The following is a 20,782-nucleotide window of genomic DNA, read 5'->3' as shown; positions in this document are numbered from 1 at the left end:
TTATTAAAACTGTAGAAAATTTTTAAGAGAGAAAGAGAGAGAGAGAAAGAAAAAAGAGATTTACCATCTACAACTAAACAGGCTGATGTATATGCTTTCCCAAGATCATTGTAAGCTACGCACGTGTACTCTCCTTCATCCTCGGGATAGACATGCTGGATATTTAATTGTGCCGTTTCACCATCGAAATCGGTGCTAAAATCACCTACCATAGCTATAATCTAACGAAAAATACATTAAATGTGCATAATTCGTCAAACATTCGTATTATATGACATTATCAAATATTTTAAATCTTTCATTACTTTGCCGCCACGTTCCCAACGAATTAAAGGTGGTTCTGGTGTAGCATAAACTTTGCATTCCAGGGAAACTGCGTCGCCGTCGCAGCATCGAAGATCTCGGAGATCCCTCTTTATAATCGGCAGTGTCAGTACTTTTCTATAATATTTAATATTTTATTTAAGTAAAACAGTCAGAAGATTTTTGTGCGTTACTAAGCTTTTGCAATAGCTTACCCGTGACGAGATTTCTGCGTTTGTTTTTCTTTACCTTGCCCTGAAAAAAAAAAAAAAAAATATATATATTGAATTAAGATCCGTTCGACATAAAACGAATTTTGTTTACGCTACTAAATTTACCTTTGGCATAGATTTGCAGGGAAATTACAGCTTTAGCTTCTCCATGGCAGTTGCGGGCTATCACGGAATACGTTCCAGTAAAATCAAGCTTAGCGTAAGGTATTTCCAGTCGATATTGTGGACCTGCACCTACCAGTCGGAAGTGAGGTGCGTCTTTATAATAATCGGGCTGCAAGATCATATTTTTATTTAAAATATATGTATTATTTTAATTTGTATTTTTATGACAACATAATTCAGTGCTTTTTATTATTACTAATTTTTAATAATTTATTACTAATTTTTATTAAATTCTTACTAATACGTGTTTGCTTTTATGCGGATGCTTTCTGGTGAATGTAACCCAGTCGTATTTACAGTAAAAATTTCGAGTGTTAGTTCTTACGCAAGATTGTGAGATGAGGGTTAAAACTCAGCGTGTGGTACTGCAAACAAAAAGGACAGTGAAAAAAGAGAGGTAAGAAAGAGTGATGTCTTCGTCACTGTTCTAGACCATATAGGGAGCGAAAGTTGAACAGATCGCCGTAGTCTGATCTGGTTAAACGTATTATATGAGTACATACAAGCGTATATTACTGTTTTACTTACATTATTTTTCGCAAATTTAATAATTACATAAATTCTCTATATTATATTTACGTACGAATTTGTGTATCCGTCAATGAGAGAAAAAAAAAGAATTTACATTAACTTTTAATGCAATTTAAAAATATGCGTTTATAATTATATATTCATAGAATATTGATGTATTTAGTTTAACTCAAAATTCTATTACTTTTCTTAGCTGGAGTCAAACAGCTATGTCAATTAATATTATACTTACACTATTGTAATCCACATCGAAGTAAATTAAATTTTTGTGCTAAGTAATATATAAAATATTTAAATAAAACGATTTATTTGGCTAATTACTAAGAATTATATTGTATTACTTGATAAAATTTATATAAGTATACATAATTTTTTAATTGAAATAATAATTCACGTTTAACGTAACAACGATAATTTCACGTTTAAGTAATCAACAGTTGAAGCGCTTGTTCGTTCGCTAAAGTTACACGACGACTGTTTTACTGGTCGTATGTTACAGTACCGATTCATCGTCGAAGAAAGCCGAGCTGGTCTCAGGAGTAAGTGGGGATACTGTTTCGTGTGCATTTTACGATTATGCAGATATTCTGAAGTGACGTAGACGCGCACATTTTCTCAGTCAATGCATCCGTTTCCAATTTTGGATTTGTATGTCGTCAATCAACCCCACGACCCCCTTCTCAAATACAATACATATCGAGTTCCGTTTCTTCATCCATATTAAAAATGTTATATGACGTAACGCGAAATTGCTGCTACCATAAGAAGCTATCCAATGTCAATGGCATTTCCTTTGCCAGTGCATATAATGTCTTGCCCGCATATAGTTAAAATATGTTCTGTTACGTTCGGCTACATAGTCATTTTTTGCAGCTACCTTGACCCACATAACATGGATCGAGTCAGTATTAGGTACGTACACGTACATTTTACCACTTGCAATGTTCGTTTCTCGTCATAATTACATCGTTATCTTATTGTATCAGATTTTTTAAAAAAGCAAATAGTCATAAGGTTACAAAACCAGAAAATATTTACGAAGTTTACCTTGAGAAAATCGCGCAACCATATCACTTCTGGCTTAGGATCTCCTACCACTTCGCAAAGAATTACAACCGTATCGCCCTCGATCGCTTCGGTCGACAGAGGCTTCGTTACAAAAAGAGGCTCCTTGGAGTATCTACGAAAGTAAAACAATTTTGCTTTTAATTCTGTAAGTGTACGCCAAAATAATAATTGTACTTACGGTATGTCTGGGCTCGCAACATTCGATGATTCATCGATGGACTGATCCTCGATCGCGGTAACTGCTACTCTAGTGGACGTCTCAGTTTGACCGACTACATTCGTTGCGGTGCAACTGTAGACTCCCGCGTCTCGTGTAGTAACATTAGCTAACGAAAATTGAACAGTACCATCATGGCTCAACGTCATTATCGCTCTTCTACTTGGTCGTAAACGAATGCCATCGCGATGCCTACAAAAAGAGTGTTTCATATAATTATAAAAATTAAAGCAGTATATATTTTAACTTTTATTGTCATAAATTAGTATGTTAATTATAATCATCACTTACCATACAACGCCAACACTCGGATAAGCTTCGAGCTGTGCTGACATTCGTAATTCTTCACCTGAATGAATCGTATAAATCGCGTCGAGATCACGAAGAAACTCCGGCGCGACGTAGGCGCGTATGCCTTTGTCCACCACGAGAGTGCATCGACAGGACACCGAGCCGTTTATATTCCTCGCTGTCACCATATAGCATCCGGAGTCTTCAAGAACGGAATGAATTATTTCCAGAGTATGAAAGTTCGAATCATCGTCCCAAAAGACGTGGCGATCTACAAAAGAAGAACATTTATCGAAAAAAATAATAGAACTCCATAAGAATAATCATAATAAAGCTCCATAACGCTACCAGTGAATAATTACCATCCTGATCGATTTCAATTCCGTTCTTGTACCATGTGATCTCTGGAACGGGGTGTCCGATGGCCTGACAGGTAAGCCTTACTGGGTAAGTTGTTTGCACTCGTCTGTCCCGTATTCTCATGGTGAAGTGCGGCGGTCTGTCTTCCGGCTCAACGTTTAAACTTTTAACAGAGTTGTACCAAATTATTACTATAATCTCCGTTGCACCGGGATAGTAAGAAACACAATAGTGTCTTGATAAATCCAAATTTTACTTTTTTAATTTCTTTTCGCAAAGGTAATGTCTACCTACCTCGTTTTAAGTTTAGCATCGGCCTCGATAATTCTCGGATCAGTAACCACGAGAATTCTAGCAAACGACGATACCTTACCGATCCTGTTGGTTGCTTCGCAAACATACCTTCCGGTATCATCTTCTTTAACGTTTGCAATCGTCAAGGAATATTTAGAACCGTCGCGATAGATTGAAAATCTTGAATCGTTACACGGATTAATTTCCGTTGTGTCCCGATACCATCGTATCTCCGTTTTAGAATCACCGCGGATCTAAAAAAATATACATATTTATATTTATATATGTATAAGACAGAATATGTTAATAAGAGTAATAAAATATTAATGTCTTTATTCATAAACTTGCCTCGCATTCCAACTTTACCGGTGCTCCTTCAAGAGCCTTTAATTGACCCGGTAGAATTTTTGTGAATTCCGGAAGGTCTGTACTCTCCATCACCGACACTGAATTCGTCATTGTTACTGGCTCGCCCCATCCATATCGGTTTCGTGGAGTCACACGAAATTTGTATTCTCCTCCCGGTCGCAAATTGAATGCGTCGAACGCGTTGATCGGCGTGACTCCCAGCTAACAAGAATAAATAATAATTCGATTTCAAGAAAGATACTCGAGTTAAAAAATACATGTTAAGCTAAGAATTAATTAAGTAAAAAATTTTTTTTTTTTTTATATTTTACCTCTACCCATCGCGCGCCACCCTCACCACCTAATTGCCAAGCTTCAACTTTGTAAGCGATCACCGGTGCAGGACCCCTTCTTTCTGCTTTGCCCCAACTCAAAGATAGCCAGCTTTTTCCTCCATCGATAGCAACGGGTTCGCTGCTAATCGGACCAGGTACATCTGATCCAGAATTAAATATTTAGTCGTATCAACTGTATACTGTATAACAGAGTAAATCATAATGGATGGAAGTGAATCGTTACCGACCAAGTGCTCCGTATATGTAACCTGAAAAGCAAATATGGCGTTTGCTACGACTAGCGGCAACGGCGGCTAGTGTACGTGATTTCCCCCTCTCCCGGCCGCCGAGTGCGCGGAGGTGTAGGAGGCCGCGTTCCCCCTCAGTTTTCGGTGACCGATGCTACGCAACATATCTACGCGCGCGCTTCGTGTGAGATTCGACGCACCCTACGCCAAGATCACGTACGCTAGCCGACGCCGCAGCATCACAAACGCCATCCCTGACGGTGAGTGCACAGCATTACACATCGTCAACTTAAAGCTTCTGTCGATAACTGCTTCCATCCAGTACGATTCACTCTGCGCGTACGCGTACGTATATTACAGAGAATTATTTTTTAATTTATATTCACGAGTCAGAAACAGTTCTCGTATAATCGCTAACCTCGATGTCCGTACAAATACTCTAAAAAATCGGTGATTAAACAATCCTTGGTCCAGAAACATCTCAAACGTGAAATCGTGATATTCTCGTTTTTAGCATTGATAACGATTCCATGATCATGCGGCATTATAATTAAGTTTTTTTTTTTTTTTTCTATTCACTTATTGATTGAACTTGCAAATCAGGCACATTAATTTTCGTATCGCACACAACTTAGTGAGAAATGATTTAAAAAATGACACTGTTAAAAATAAATAAATTTATACTTTGCAAGGTTACTATTTATTACCGAAATGTACCGTCACAAAACCGAGAGCCCTTCAAAATAGAGCATATGAAATGATTCGCGTTCAGGCGAAGACTGAATTTTGAATTTTGCGGAGTTTGTAAAGTGTTGGTGGGAGAATAAGTAAAGAAGGCAAACTAAAATAACCTGGTTCCCGAAGTGTTCCTCGAATGAAGAAACTTAAGCGTTCTTCCACCGCATATATTTTACATTACAAATACAAAGCTTTACGAATGCGCAAATCCTGAATTTACTGAAGCTGCATCGCGTAGGCTATCGACTCTAATTTATTATAAAAAGTATATTTATATATAACGTTATTTTATTTAAAAAATTTCGAGGTAACCGGATTAATCGTAGAAATAATGTCGTCACACCGTGCGATTGTTTAATCCAGGCGTCAATTGGCACGCAGCCAGTAAATTTTGAGCCAAGCATATGTTACAGTCTGTGTAGATTGTCACTCTAATTTTAATATATGATATATGATAATACCGTACTAATTTTAGTTACGCATTTGAAGTGTTACTAAATATGAATTTGGTTATTTAAATTTAAACTCGCTCGCATAATACTATTTAATGTTTCAAACTCTTTCGACCATTCCAGTATTGCATATAAATCACTGCACTTACTTCTCACATAGGACATTTCTTTGTCGTATTCTTCTGCGTCACGCTCAGCGACAGAATTCCAATCCGATAATGGAGTCAATGATCTAGCACGTTGTTTCACCTGTTGAAAGGCATTATTTTATAACATTCAACTCGTTATTTCGATTACTTTAACAAATATTCTTACCTTGATTGAAAAGAAGCTTCTATCACAGCCATATCTATTTTTGACCAAAATGCAATAAGTGCCTTCATCGGAAGGCGTAACTCTTTTTAATATTAATCTGACGTAATCATCAATGGTCTCCTTGTAGGATCGTGGTCCATCCGTAATATCCGTCAGTCCCTTCATCCATATTACTGAAATAGTGAAAAAAAAGTTAGATAAGAGGATTGAGAAGAAAAAAAAGTTTACAAAAGAAAAATTAAATAAAATATTAATTTATAAATGCGAGCGATTAAGCATCGCTCCGTCGAGTCTTACTTCGAGGTTTAGGAATACCGCTGGCTCGGAAAGATATGCTAATATCTTCGCCAACGATCACGTCGATCGATTTCTTGGATGGTCTCGAGACGAATACCGCCGGTTTTCCTCCATCGATAGCACTTGACGATATTACGTTCACCGTCGCGCTCGTGTCTACTTGTCCATAAACGTTGATCGCTCTGCACACGTATAAACCCCTTTCCGACTCTGTCGCGTCGGGAACAATTAACGTGTGAAGTCCACGTTCCGCAAAGGTTCTCGCTTTTGGTATAGTAATTGGCTCCTTTCGGTCGCCGCGCAGCCACTTCACTTCCGGAAACGGTGTACCTACAACACATCGAACAAGATTCCATATGTAATTCATTTTTTTTTTTCTTTCGATTAGGGTCTCATTTACCTTTAACTTTCACTTGAAGAGCGATAGTGCCACCAGTAGGTACGCTGTAATCTTTTAATAAGTTGGAAAACTGTGGTCTTTGCGCGAATTCCGATTTAGCTGCGCTCAAATATGGATCGTTTCGATTTACGGCTTGCCAATCTGTAAATTATATTATTGTATATTATTCAGATAAGTATATGTGTTAATCTTCTCTATAAAAATATATATATATTTTTTTTGTTACAGATCGACGCAGCTGCATCCGCCGTCGTCAACGAAAGTGCCGTTTCCGCCGGTATTAATTATTATACGAACCGCAGCTGGTTCGTCGGTCCGTAAAGTATTCGGGCGGAGTTCTTTAACGTACGACTTTCTTATAAACGCGAGTGCCGAACGTGGAACACGCGAAAGTGATTATTGAGTAATTTCGCGAATGTAAAATCACGGTCGGGGTGTTCGCGAGTGACTTGTGCGCGGAAAGATGACTCGACACGTCCCATCTGAGAGGAGGAGCAGGCCCGGGAAGGGCATCGTGCATCAGCGGAGCAACTTTTAGGTAAATATAAATTATTTTTTATAAAATCTTTAAAAAAAACCTTTACCTTTTATTTTATTAAATTAATTAACTGATATATCGTCATGTCTACATTAATATTTTTCATTTTATGTTACAGTCACCGGCAGAACTTTATAACTCCGCTGAAGCTCATGCAGATTGTGGTAAGTCACATAATTTTTTTTTTCGAAGTTCGTAATTCGGGTGTCTTAAAAAATAGCGCGCGCACGGTTTCTTCTAGTATATAAAATATTATAATTACCTTCAACATGTACAATGTGAGACATTTCTTCGGTATGTAGTTCGTTCGTCGCGCGACACGTGTATTGTCCATTATCTGTGATATTAGGATCTGCTATTTCTAGTCGATATACATCATCGTCGAGACAGCTTTGCTTGTAACGTTCGCCTTGAAGAATCGTTCCTTCCTTTAACCAGGAAATTGTAGGAATCGGATGTGCTCGTACGCGACATTCCAGAATTAGCTTATGATCGGAATATCGATAAGTATCTACGAGAAAAAAAATTTATTATTAATATAATTAATTTATAAACGTCAAAATATATTGCCATATTTGCGTGCGTATACCTTTAATTAACGTTATAAAAATTGGAGATGCATGCGTGGATTTGTAATCGGAATAAACTCTCAAAATAGATTCAGTGGTCGAGGTGCCATGTGTATTCTCAGCTACACATGTGTATATCCCAGCGTCTTCGGGAAGCGCGTCGTACAATTCCAGATAAGCCATACCGTTTTCGCATCGTATTTTATAACGGCCGTCTGACGTATCTAATTTTTGATCATTTTTCATCCAATAAACCCGTGGTTCTGGATTACCAAGAACGGTGCAAGTCAGTCTCGTTCTCATGCCAGGTCCTACAATTCTGTTTGTTAGTCTCGTACAGAACGATGGTTTCTTTGGTTTATCCCACGAAAAACTCTGAAACAATTAATATTTTTTTAATCGAGTTATTCTGTAAATTGTTGCGCAATAGTTTGATAATGAATAATTACCTCACTTTGATGAAGATCGGTGTAAGACTTAGATTCGCAGGTACCAAAATCAGAGTGCGAGAGAGTGTCCGTTTTTGTGCGCCGACGAGATCGAGCGTAGGTATTAGGTACAATAGTGGCATCGCTATCTCCGGTTGAATAACCATCGTATTTTAACAAGCTAATCGATCTCGCGCGAATCATACGATTTTCTCTTTTTCTACGCCTTCTGTGTGACGATGCCGTATCAAAATAATACCTATCCATAGAAGGACTGTGTAATTTATAGTCCCAATAGTCATCGAGCCTTTTTCCGCTTAATGATGTTAAAGAATCCCTCCAGCTATACGACCTGGAAGTACTAGAAAGCATCGGCATTTTAGAATCAAACCGATAAGTATAGTCGCAAGAATAATCAGCACCGAAAAACGATGAAATTGATTTATTCGGCTTGTACGTAGTCTCCAATACATTTTTAAGAAAACGGTCGGATTCATTTTCGCGCTTTGCGGACCATTCATTTTCTCTTAATTGCTCTTTTTTTCTCTGCCTATTTTTCAATCTTTCCTCTTCTTGTCTTTTTCGTAGTTTATACTCTTCTTCCCGTAATAATCTAGCAGTCTCATCTCTCCTAATTTTCTTTTCTTCGTTTCTTTTTTGGCGTCTTTCCTCGTCTGTTACAGATGTATAATCAACCACTTCTTTAGCTCGTCTTACAGTGGGTTTCTTTTCCAGGTGCTCCATTTCTTTTTGGAGTAACTTTTTATCATTATTTCTCTTCTGATAATCATTCTCGTTTTGTAGCACTTTGTATTCATTACCCTCAATGTACTCTCTTCTCGTAGATAATTGATTTTCATTAGTTATTTGTGGTTTGTATTGTTTCCGCTCTTCTTCTTTATTCGTTCGCTCTAGCTTTTCAAATTTCGGTTCACTCTTTTCTTGCTGTTTTTGATATATTTTTTCATCTATTTGCATTTTAACACTTTCGTCTGATTGATTATATGAATTTTCATCTTTTTTCGATTTCAATTTTTGGATTTCCTCCTTTACTTCTATTTCTTTACTCTCTTGTATATTTTTTTTCGACTGCACTTGTTCATCTTTTGCAACTTTTATGTCTTTAACCTTAGATATCTCTTCCTGTTTCTTATCCTTTTTCTTTGATATGTTAATTTCATCTTTATCCTTTCTGTCTTCTTGTGTAATCCCTTCCTTTTTGCTTGAATCCTTTTCTTTCGATATTTTTATTTCATCTTTTCCCTTTTGCTTTTCTTGTTTAATCTCTCCTTTATTAGAATCTTCTTCCTTCGATATTTTTATTTCGTCTTTTTCCTTTCGTTCTTCTTGTTTCGTCTCGTCATTTTTACTAGAATCCTTTTCTTTTAATATTTTTATTTCATCTTTTTCTTTTTGCTCTTCTGGTTTAATCTCCTCTTTTTTTCCAGAATCCTTTTCTTTCGATATTTTTATTTCAACTTCCTCCTTTCGTTCATCTTGTTTAATCTCCACTTTTTTTCCAGAATCCTCTTCCTTCAATATTTTAATTTCATCTTTCTCCTTCCGCTCTTCTTGTTTCATCTCGTCTTTTTTATTAAAATCCTCTTCTTTCGATATTTTTATTTCATCCTTCTCCTTTCGTTCATCTTGTTTAATCTCCTCTTTTTTTCCAGAATCCTTTTTCTTAGATATTTTAATTTCATCTTTTTCTTTTTGCTCTTCTGGTTTAATCTCCTCTTTTTTTGCAGAATCCTCTTCCTTCGATATTTTTATTTCATCCTTCTCCTTTCGTTCATCTTGTTTAATCTCCTCTTTTTTTCCAGAATCCTCTTCCTTCGATATTTTTATTTCATCTTTCTCCTTTCGTTCATCTTTTTTAATTTCCTCTTTTTTTCCAGAATCCTCTTCCTTCAATATTTTTATTTCATCTCTTTCCATTTGCTCATCTTGTTTAATCTCCTCTTTTTTTCCAGAATCCTCTTCCTTCGATATTTTTATTTCATCTCTTTCCTTTCGTTCATCTTGTTTAATCTCCTCTTTTTTTGCAGAATCCTCTTCCTTCGATATTTTTATTTCATCTTTCTCCTTTCGTTCATCTTGTTTAATCTCCTCTTTTTTTGCAGAATCCTCTTCCTTCGATATTTTTATTTCATCCTTCTCCTTTCGTTCATCTTGTTTAATCTCCTTTTTTTTTGCAGAATCCTCTTCCTTCGATATTTTTATTTCATCTTTCTCCTTTCGTTCATCTTGTTTAATCTCCTCTTTTTTTGCAGAATCCTCTTCCTTCGATATTTTTATTTCATCTTTCTCCTTTCGTTCATCTTGTTTAATCTCCTCTTTTTTTGCAGAATCCTCTTCCTTCGATATTTTTATTTCATCCTTCTCCTTTCGTTCATCTTGTTTAATCTCCTTTTTTTTTGCAGAATCCTCTTCCTTCGATATTTTTATTTCATCTTTCTCCTTTCGTTCATCTTGTTTAATCTCCTCTTTTTTTGCAGAATCCTCTTCCTTCGATATTTTTATTTCATCTTTCTCCTTTCGTTCATCTTGTTTAATCTCCTCTTTTTTTGCAGAATCCTCTTCCTTCGATATTTTTATTTCATCTTTCTCCTTTCGTTCATCTTGTTTAATCTCCTCTTTTTTTCTAGAATCCTCTTCCTTCAATATTTTAATTTCATCTTTTTCCTTTTGCTCTTCTAGTTTAATCTCCTCTTTTTTTGCAGAATCCTCTTCCTTCGATATTTTTATTTCATCTTTCTCCTTTCGTTCATCTTTTTTAATCTCCTCTTTTTTTCCAGAATCCTCTTCCTTCAATATTTTTATTTCATCTCTTTCCATTTGCTCATCTTGTTTAATCTCCTCTTTTTTTCCAGAATCCTCTTCCTTCGATATTTTTATTTCATCTTTCTCCTTTCGTTCATCTTGTTTAATCTCCTCTTTTTTTCTAGAATCCTCTTCCTTCAATATTTTAATTTCATCTTTTTCCTTTTGCTCTTCTGGTTTAATCTCCTCTTTTTTTGCAGAATCCCGTTCCTTCGATATTTTTATTTCATCTTTCTCCTTTCGTTCATCTTGTTTAATCTCCTCTTTTTTTCTAGAATCCTCTTCTTTCAATATTTTAATTTCATCTTTTTCCTTTTGCTCTTCTGGTTTAATCTCCTCTTTTTTTGCAGAATCCCGTTCCTTCGATATTTTTATTTCATTTTTCTTCTTTCGTTCATCTTGTTTAATCTCTTCTTTTTTTCCAGAATCCTCTTCCTTCAATATTTTTATTTCATTTTTCTCTTTTTGTTCATCTTGTTGTTTAATCTCTTCTGTTTTGCCACAATTCTTTTCTTCTGTTTGTTCTTCCTGTTTAATCTCTTCTTTCTTACCAAGATCCTCTTTTTTCCTTTCTAGCTTTTCAATCTTCTTATCTTGTGTTTCATCTTCTGTTTTCGTCGATAATTCTGAACGTTTTGTACTTTGTTGTGCAGATAAAATTGTTTCAACCGCATTTTGCAGGAGTTTTAACGGCTTTTCCAAATTGTTGAGATTTACATGTTGCGATTCTTTTATAGTCGCAATAGAAGACTTTAATTCTGTTAATGATATATTGAGAGTGGAAAATACCGAAGCATCAATTTTGCTCGAATCTGATTGTTTAGATACATTTTTATCAAGAATTTGTTCCTTAACCAATGAAATACAATCCTCAAAATTAGAAAGAGATTCGTTAAATTCATCAATATCGATTTTTTCTTCAACACCCAAATTACTTTTACTTCTTAGTGACGTTAAGTTCTGTTGCATGTTAGCAAGTGGTACTTCCATCGTCTTTAGAATTTCTGTTTCTATAGAGTCATGTTCCATACGTAATATTACAGATTTTATACTTTCTATTGTTTCTGCTAAACTTTCATTAAAGGACCAGTCTGATGTTAAAGTTCTCGTTTGCTCCTTCGCAACTAAAGTTTCTGGTTCGATTACGTTATATTGTTGAATGTCAGCAATCGATCTCTCTATTTCTTGCAGAGAAGTCGCTAAACATTCTGTTATCCAATTGCTGCTTGTACCTTCAGACATGGATTCAATATCAGGCGATATTACTCGTGTTTCTAAAACAGATATAGCACGTTGGAGATCAAACAATGGTTCTGCCAATGCATTTAATATTATGTCATTTATCGACTGATCCGTTGACGTTTCAACCACCATCTGATCCTGTATTATCGCGATAGAATGACGCAACTCTTCAAGTGGTTCTATCAAAGGACGGAGAACAAATTCATTTTTATTATCAATAGAAAATGAGTTCTCGTTAGCACGTTCGATAGCCATTTGTTCTTGAATAATTATCGCTGCTGCATGTTGTAATTCTGATAGAGGCTCTACTACCGTTTTCATCAAAGAAATATTTTCTTTCTCTGATAGAGAACTTGTTGTATCATATGGCTGTATCATTTTCTGCTCTTCGACAATTAAAGATAGATGTTCTCGTAATTCGGTCAATGGCTTTGCTAACATTTTCAACGTGGAAATCTCGTCTTCTGATATCGATGCTGCAATTTCAACTGGAGATTCGATCGTTCCTTGATCAATCACTATTGGACGTGTGATTTTCGAAGAGGATTCATCAATTACATCCGCCCATGTATTCAAAGACGAAGCATCTTCGGAAATGGTGTCAATCGCGGGCTCCATGATTATCTGCTGATGATTGCACATCGCTATACGTTCGGTCAGGTCGTGAAGACTTTCGGCAAAAGTTTCCAATGCCGAGATATTTTGTTCTTGTGCAAGTTCATCTGAAAATTCAGGCGCAGTTGAGGTTACTTGTTGAATAGACGCAATAGAAGCTTTTAAATCCACCAAAGGCTGAGCAATCGATTTCAGTAAAGCATCGGTTTCTATTTCCGATGTAATTTGACTTCCTGCCTCTAATATTACGTGCTCTTGTACAGAAGCGATAGACTTTTGTATTTCCTCGAGAATAGGTTGTAGAGTAAACGTTTCTATACTTACGGAGGGCGGTTTAACTTTAACGTTGTGTTCATCGTGTTCAATAACATGTTCCTTTTGCACTATCGCGACAAAAGATTTTTCAAGCTGCTGTAAAGGACCAACAAGGCTACTTAACACATTAATCGGCTTTCGCATTTCCGTGACATTTAAAATCTCCGATTCTTGCATTTTAGTTTCTTCGATAGTTGAAATCTGCTCCTGTAATATTCGTAGAGGTGCAATAATGTTTTCAATCAGATGCGTATCTATTACCTTGTTAGATTGCCTCGATTCTACGTTTGTCGTAAAAGCTTCAATGATTTTCGGCCTTTCAACTATAACGGAGCAGCATTTCTTGAACTCCTCGACAGATTTAGCGAATGCTTGTAGCGCGGACGCATTCTCGATTTCCACAATTTGTTGCCCAGCGTTTTCTATTGCATTTAGCTGCTGCAGAACCACCATCGATGTCCTCAAGTCCCCAAGTGATCTCGCCAAGTCTTTCAATGCTGTCGAGTCATCTGTATTCACGTCTGCAAATAAATTATCCTGGATGGCCGTAACTTGATCTTGAATAATCGCTACGGATTTATTTAAATCGTCTAGTATCGACTTTATCGGCAATTGCTGCAAGGCTGGAACGGTATCTTGATAAGAACCGGTTAAAAATAATTGCTGTAACTCTTGCAACGGCCGCATCATGCATTCTAAGGTAACAGTTTTTACCGATTCTTTTGTTTCCAGAGTTTGAGACATTCGATCTTCGACTTTCAATATTGTACTTTGCAATTCTTCAATTGGAATAGTCATAATTTTTAACATATCACTTTCATTAACTTCTTCCTTTGTGGTACTTTGTTTAGCCGTAGCTATCTGTTCATTCGTTATTTCTATGGACTTTGCAAACGATAGCAAAGCCGACGCTTCCTCAATTTCTGCTTCGTTTAATTTTACTTCTGCAGATTTAAAATTATCTGTGCCTTTAGCGTCGATAACATCCATGGAAGACAAACTAGATTCCGGTAACAAAGTTTCATCACATTTTACTTGTTCCTGAGATTCCATAATGGCTTCTATAAGCTCTTCAAGCGGTCGTGCGGTTGTTTCTTCAATATCTTTCGTTTCCTCCTTTACTTTCGATATTTCCATTTCTTTTTCGTCGACGGTATTAACACATTTTGATACCTGCATTTCATTTAGAGACTTAATTGTATCGTTAATACATAATATCAAGTCTTTTGCAATTGTAGATAATGGTTCTCCGTCTTTCTTGATAGATCCGCCTTCATATGTTGTTTGATATATTGATGTTAATATATTTTCAAGAGCGCTTAAGGATTTGGATATAAGTGGTAAAGACGCCATAATATCCTCTTTTAATTCTGGTTTAACTCCTTCACGAGCCAAAAGAATAACCGCATTGACAGCCTTTTCAAAATCAACAAGACCATCTTCCATACGAGAAAATTCGTTATTTAATTGCAATACGGGCGAGGAAGCTATTATTGTTTTAATAGAAATATTTGTGGCTTGTAGATCATTCAGAATTTGTATTAAAGCTGTTAATTCTTGTATTTTCCGTTTATTTTCTTCAGATTTTGAAATGAGAGATTCTTGTTCGGCAGATTTTACAAAATGAATTAATTCTCTTAACGGCTGCGTTAAATTATTTATTGCAGAATTAAATTTTAATATTTCAGTCGTTAAATCCCCGTATCTCTCATCTTCCTTTTCATTTTCCTTACGTTTTATCGCATCTGATAAATTGTCCGCTGCTTGTCCGGAGATAATTGCTTCCGAATTTTCTGAAATTAGCGTTTGTGACACTACAGGGGTATCTTTTATTTCATTTTGAACTTCTTGAATCGTTGCTTTAGACGACGGTATTTCTGTGATCATCAACACGCTCTCAATTTCTTCTTGCGATACCTCTATAATCTCATCAATAACACTTTCCACTTTCGTGATAATTACGTTTGCTTTTTGTTCAACGTCAACTGTCTGTTTTATAATGTTTATAGAATCCTTTACATTATTTAAAACGTCTGTGACGGCAGAAAAAGTTTCAATGATCGGTGCTCCTTCCGAAGTGCCTTCTTGGACAAGTCCTGTTTTGTGCGCCGACAGAGAAGAGCTTAGTTCTGAAATAGAATCGGCTAACTCTTGAAGCTGAGCTAGAAAATTATGCGAAAGTGCTGATGGTCCTTTTTGCGTATTCTCTTTTAGAATATTCAATGCCGACAGAAGTTGATTAGTCGGGTAAAGAAAGCCTTCTACAATCGCTTCTTCGTCAATTAATTCGCTACCAACTTGATTGAATTGCGCTTGTGTGAACGAAATTTGCTTCTGTAAAGCTTCCAAACATTTGGACACTATTCCGTAAGTGTTTTTGTCAGCGTGTTCATCTAAGGCTATTATGGCATTAGTTAAACGATTCAATGTGCTGGTAAGTCGGAGCTGAAGAGAAATGTTGATACTACTTGACCGTCGCGAATAATCGGTCTTACCGATTTGTTTCTGCACCTGTAAAATCGCGGAGCTGAGGAATGTCAAAGATTCGTTAAATAAAAAGGCTTCTTCCATGTTCGCAGTTACTTCTACAATATGACAAACTTGCTTTTGCAAACCATCGACCGCTCGTAAAATAACACTTCTCCTTTCATCTAATAAACAAGCTTCAGGAACTAAACTTCTACGACTGCTCTGTACCATTGAAAGACAGCTATGAAATTCTAACAGAGGCTCAAGAAGATTTCGTAATTCGAGAATTAAAGGTTCTCGCCGATTTAACACATCCACTTCTTGAATTGTAATCTTGATATCTCTTAATAGATCAGCGATTGGTTTTCCTAAAATATTTGCGACGTCAGTTTCGAGAGTTTCTTCCGCAGCTTTTTCTAGATCGCTCATACGTTCCAAAATGCTTTCCAAAGGTTTCGAGATGTCCCAAAGATGTTCTAAAATTTTTCGTCTTAATAATATTTTTTCAGTTGCAATTGGAATTTCTGCTTTAATTTCTTCCACTGTGCATAAAAGAAGCTTAAATTCATTTTCTATATCTTTATTTACGTTAAACTCGATTATCAGTCTTATTAAGTTATTTTCTATTACATTCAACAATGGAATAAATCGATTCAGAATCGTAAGTTCTGAAACATCGTGTTCGTGCGACTGGAAAATAAGATCCTGTATCTTTGTCAGAGGTTGCATTAAATTAGTTAGCACAAGAGTTGCTTGATTAAGCTTCTCTTCGTATGAATCAGTTTCCTCGCCGTAAACGGTCATTGCGCGTATTGTGGAAATAGTTCTTCTTAACTCTTCTATGGAATTAGCTAATTTTGATTGGGGAATTGTAGTAGTTTGCGTTGTTGATTCCTCGAAATCCTCTAATATACTCGTCAATTCTAAATCAAGTTTTTCCAAAGTTTCTGACAAAGTCGTAATTAAGATGTTTGCATTTTCCTCCCTCTCCTGCTTTTCATTCGTTATGGTTTCGAAAACGGTATCGTAAGTCATGCTTTTAGAATTGTCTTCTGTAATGGGCTGCTCAGTAGGCAATGCGACAGATCCAATTTCAAGTGGCGTTGAGGGAATTTCCGTAAGAGTACCTGGAATAGTTTCTTGAGAAGCTGTCATAACTCCTTCCTCTTCTTCCGTTTCTACATTAAATGTTTTAGCATTTTGTTTCGCTTCTTGTTGGCAAAAAGTATCTGTGATTGACATTGATATTTGATTATTAATCTGTTCGATGATATCTATTATCGGCCATAAAGATTCTTCTTCCTCATGTTTACGAAGAACATCCACGACGGTTTGCAAAAGATATTTCATAGGATTCTCCAAATTTTTTAGAATTAAAAGATTTTTTGGTTCGTGATGTGTGGAAATAGCATTTTCAAGTCTCACTAACGGTTCTCGCAGGTCAATCAGTGCGTTTATCAAACTTTTATCACTCGTTGATTCAGAATATGACGTTTGAATCGCAATCTGACTTACGTCTTTTTTTAATTCCTCGATTGTTGAACTCAACGCAGACTCCATTTCGCTTTCTTTATACTGCTTCACGTTATCTTCGGACATAGTCGATAACCAATTTTTCAGAGGATCCAAAGAAAGACGTATTTGATTAGCCAGTGAATTAGTTTCCTCTTCTGTATTTTCTTTTTGAGACTGCATAATACTTTCTTCTTGATACTTTTTCTTCGATATTTCTTTACTTATAAGAGCTGCGTCCTTTTCTATATCTTCCAGCAAATTTAATATGGGTACTATTGATTCGCTTGAAGTGCTGCATTCAGTTATATTACGAATTATCTCTTTTAATATACCGATAGGATTCATCAAATCATTAAGGATCAGCTCTTCACGTGGTTCGTATTTTTCCATTAATAAATCTCCTTGCAAATTTAACAGTAATTTATTTAGTCCACTAATTTCTTGAATTATCGCATTATCGGTTGGATTTTTTAAGTTAGCAATTGTAATGGCCAAAGAACCGATCGATTGACGTAATGCTTCGATACTTTTAATCAAATGACACGAAGGTATATTCTTTTCTTGCTTTTCTAAAACTGATGACATAGCAAAATGTACGTTGCTTAAATCTTGGTCAATATTTAAATTCTTTAACATATATTTTTCGAGCTCTTTCGTTGTCGATAATTGTTTTATTATTTTTGGAGATTGTTCGTCATTTGATATTTCTTCTGTTTTGCTAAAAATAGGATCGTTAAATTTCTTCAAAATTGTAAGTGTCGGTTGTAAAGATGGTGACCCAAGATTTTCAATAACATGCGACAATTTAGCTATAAATGGTTCTAAAATATTACGAATAATTTCTGCATGGTCCATTGATGTAGCTTCATTAATTTCTTCTAATAATACATTCAAATGTATTTCTAGATTAGATATAATTTCTACGTTCGTATCTAATTCATCTGAAATCTCCAATAATTGATATACATCGTCAATTCGTTCGTAAATATTAGAAAATTGCGGTGCCGCGTCAGGCACGTTTTCGTAAAATATCTCCAGAACTTTATATAGAGCTTTTTTCGACTCTGAAAGGCCGTATTTGGTTAATTCCTGAATCTTCTCCGAAACCTGGCTATTACTTTTTGTGAAACTCTCTAAATTATCTAATGATTTTTCTTCGGTAAATAATTCCTTCACCGTTTCAGTTTCGTTTCTGTTTTTGCTTATTTCCGTATTTTCAACTGACTCTATAAATTGATGCGCTACCTTCGTTTCAACTTTGTCTTCCGATATATTTTTTGTTCTCCGCTCATAATCGTTAGCGTCAAAGTGTTCCTCAATATTAGTTTTGTCCTTTTGTTGCTTCTTTTTACGTTGTTTCTTCTTAGGAGCACCAATCATTGAATCGAAAGAGGAGTCGTCACCGATCCCGTCATCTAAACTGGAATCGGTTGATTTTCCTGCGCTTAAGCTACGCTTTCTACTATCTTCTGTTTCGTGCTCTGATGTCCTGTGTTTCTGGATAAGACTTTCTGTAATAGAGAGATGCGTAGAAGACAGAGCGTCCGCAAAAGTGTCACTGTCGTCCTGTTTCAAAGATAAAGGCGGAGATAATGGCGGTTCATCTTTCTGTGCGCTGTGGAAACTCTCAGATTCTATTCGTTGGCTTTTTTCGCTTTTTGACGACGATAAACCCGTTGATTTTTTTCGAGGCGGCCTATTAGGAGCTTTTTCGTCTTCGTCCACATTATATCGAGCTGATCTTTTCAAAGAGCCACGTGAATCACGTTCAGGCGATGAAAGGACGTGAGTAATGTCATCCAAAATAGAGACGTCTTCGAAATCAGCTTCTGTCCGTAAATCATCACCGTCTTCCGCGCTGACAAAATAATCGGGGGATACATCGATTACTACGGCTTCCATTAACAAATTACCGGTTGTGGACGTTTCTTTAACAAATCTCATTGGCGGTAGCTCAATCACGTTATGTTCTATAGAAAAATGCAATCTTTTAGTATATAATTATTCTCAATTTAATGCTGTAACATTTTAATAAATCAACAAAAATTAAATCAATGGTTTACCTGTCACATGCTCAGACAGCTGATCGGCATACATTTCAACAATCTGTAACGCCTCTTCCTCAGTGAGATCGGGCGTTTCATACAGACTGACAGATACTTCCTTACCATCGAAACTGAAAGATACCTCCCCTCGTTCGTCCAGAGTAACAGAATGATCTGTTTGCGGTGTGTCGTACAATTGAGACGTTCGTTCCTCGTGTATAGTTGACAACGATAAATTCCTCGCTAGTTCGTGACCATTTGACGATTGAATTTCTTTCGTATTTTTTTTGTCTATAAAAAGAAACTAATTTTAAATACTTTTAACATAAAATTAGCAAAGAACGACTCACCCTTTGTAGTGCTTGATGTATACAATAATACTTAAAATCTAATGCTATTAAAAAGTATATTAAGAATCTAGTAAATAATATTTAATCCTCAATTGCAATTAAATAAAAGCGGTAATTTAATCATACGCTTTTTTTTTTTTTAATTTGGTGTGCATCTATCAATTTAATGATATGGCACAAAGATCTCTTCTATTAATCATACGCCTATACGTATAGGTTATCGAGAAATTAAAAGTAAACGTGATGACAGGTCCGTCAACTCTGAAGTCTCGCGAGTATCTGAAATTGTCCGTAAGTGCTCGGGAGATATTAGAACGTCAGAAGGTGTAAGGTGGCGACACGGTCAGAGCACCGATCCCACTAATTTTGTGGTCACGCCTTTTTTATAATGGTTGTCTGAATAGCAACCATTATAAAAAAGGCGTGGTTATGGAATTGGTGGGAACGGTGCTCGGACCGTGCTGCCAACTTGCGTCATCTGACGTTTTAATATCACCCGAGCGTTTTCGGACACTCGATGTCGCGAAGTCCCGAAATTGATAGATTTGTCATCTCGTTTATATTTAATTTATATTTAATTTCTCGATCACCTATAAAGGCGATTAAATTACCGTTTTTATAATTGATGTCCGAATTTATATTTAAGTGATATTAAAAAAGAAAAAAATGACAAGTGCTAAAGTACTATGTAAAATACATAAATAAATCATTGTCCAAAATTATTTCATGTAAAACAACGTGAAGCACGCGTTTTGTAGTACCTAATAAATAATAAAAAATGTTTGAGCTAGTAATATAATACGTAAAAATAATTTAAAGAAAAAAAAAGTGCTTTGTAAAACTTTTCATGCGAACAAATTACGTATAAAAATTATAGAATTAAAAATTACTATGCAGCACGTGACATGAAAAGAATTACCTTCAAATCCTAATAAAGATGCAGAGCTGCTGACTGTTCCCATGCAATTGGTGGCTTCGCAAGTATATATTCCTAGACAGCAAGTGCCGTCCTGTCCGGAAATGATTCGATGTATGTCACCGGGTTTAAGTTCAACGTTGTCTTTATACCATTTCAAAACTGGTTGTGGAACACCGATAACTTTGCATTCTAAATTAACAGCTCCTTCTTCCGATAGAATCGCACGTAAGCTCTCAAGAAATTTCGGTTTCTTGTAATGCTTAGGAATGATTAACTTCAAAAAGCAGGAAGTGACGCTGTGGCCAAAATCATTTGCCGCTACACATTTCCATTCGGCCTAAAAAAAAAAATAATAGAAT

The 20,782-nt window shown here is 36.0% G+C and overlaps 1 protein-coding gene across 3 annotated transcripts in view; it reads right to left on the bottom strand.

Moving 5' to 3' along the window:
- LOC139111902 (titin) overlaps nucleotides 1–20,782 on the bottom strand; it is a 35,595-nt gene that overhangs the window by 8,244 nt on the left and 6,569 nt on the right. For all 3 annotated transcript variants that reach the window (XM_070672509.1, XM_070672511.1, XM_070672510.1), the window contains 20 exons: nucleotides 20,424–20,760; nucleotides 19,173–19,445; nucleotides 8,152–19,079; nucleotides 7,723–8,077; nucleotides 7,396–7,644; nucleotides 6,596–6,736; nucleotides 6,196–6,525; nucleotides 5,899–6,071; nucleotides 5,733–5,832; nucleotides 4,143–4,306; nucleotides 3,811–4,032; nucleotides 3,463–3,716; nucleotides 3,171–3,331; nucleotides 2,809–3,079; nucleotides 2,479–2,709; nucleotides 2,280–2,412; nucleotides 642–810; nucleotides 519–558; nucleotides 306–441; nucleotides 65–221 (listed from right to left, as the gene is read on the bottom strand). In XM_070672509.1, the coding sequence (XP_070528610.1) occupies nucleotides 65–221; nucleotides 306–441; nucleotides 519–558; nucleotides 642–810; nucleotides 2,280–2,412; nucleotides 2,479–2,709; nucleotides 2,809–3,079; nucleotides 3,171–3,331; nucleotides 3,463–3,716; nucleotides 3,811–4,032; nucleotides 4,143–4,306; nucleotides 5,733–5,832; nucleotides 5,899–6,071; nucleotides 6,196–6,525; nucleotides 6,596–6,736; nucleotides 7,396–7,644; nucleotides 7,723–8,077; nucleotides 8,152–19,079; nucleotides 19,173–19,445; nucleotides 20,424–20,760 (14,824 nt within the window). The remainder of the gene's footprint in view (nucleotides 1–64; nucleotides 222–305; nucleotides 442–518; nucleotides 559–641; nucleotides 811–2,279; nucleotides 2,413–2,478; nucleotides 2,710–2,808; nucleotides 3,080–3,170; nucleotides 3,332–3,462; nucleotides 3,717–3,810; nucleotides 4,033–4,142; nucleotides 4,307–5,732; nucleotides 5,833–5,898; nucleotides 6,072–6,195; nucleotides 6,526–6,595; nucleotides 6,737–7,395; nucleotides 7,645–7,722; nucleotides 8,078–8,151; nucleotides 19,080–19,172; nucleotides 19,446–20,423; nucleotides 20,761–20,782) is intronic.

Source organism: Cardiocondyla obscurior, linkage group LG26 (assembly GCF_019399895.1).
Source record: "Cardiocondyla obscurior isolate alpha-2009 linkage group LG26, Cobs3.1, whole genome shotgun sequence".
Taxonomy (NCBI): Eukaryota; Metazoa; Arthropoda; class Insecta; order Hymenoptera; family Formicidae; genus Cardiocondyla; species Cardiocondyla obscurior.
Note: the sequence above shows the minus strand (reverse complement) of the source record. Positions and strands in the feature narration are given on the sequence as shown.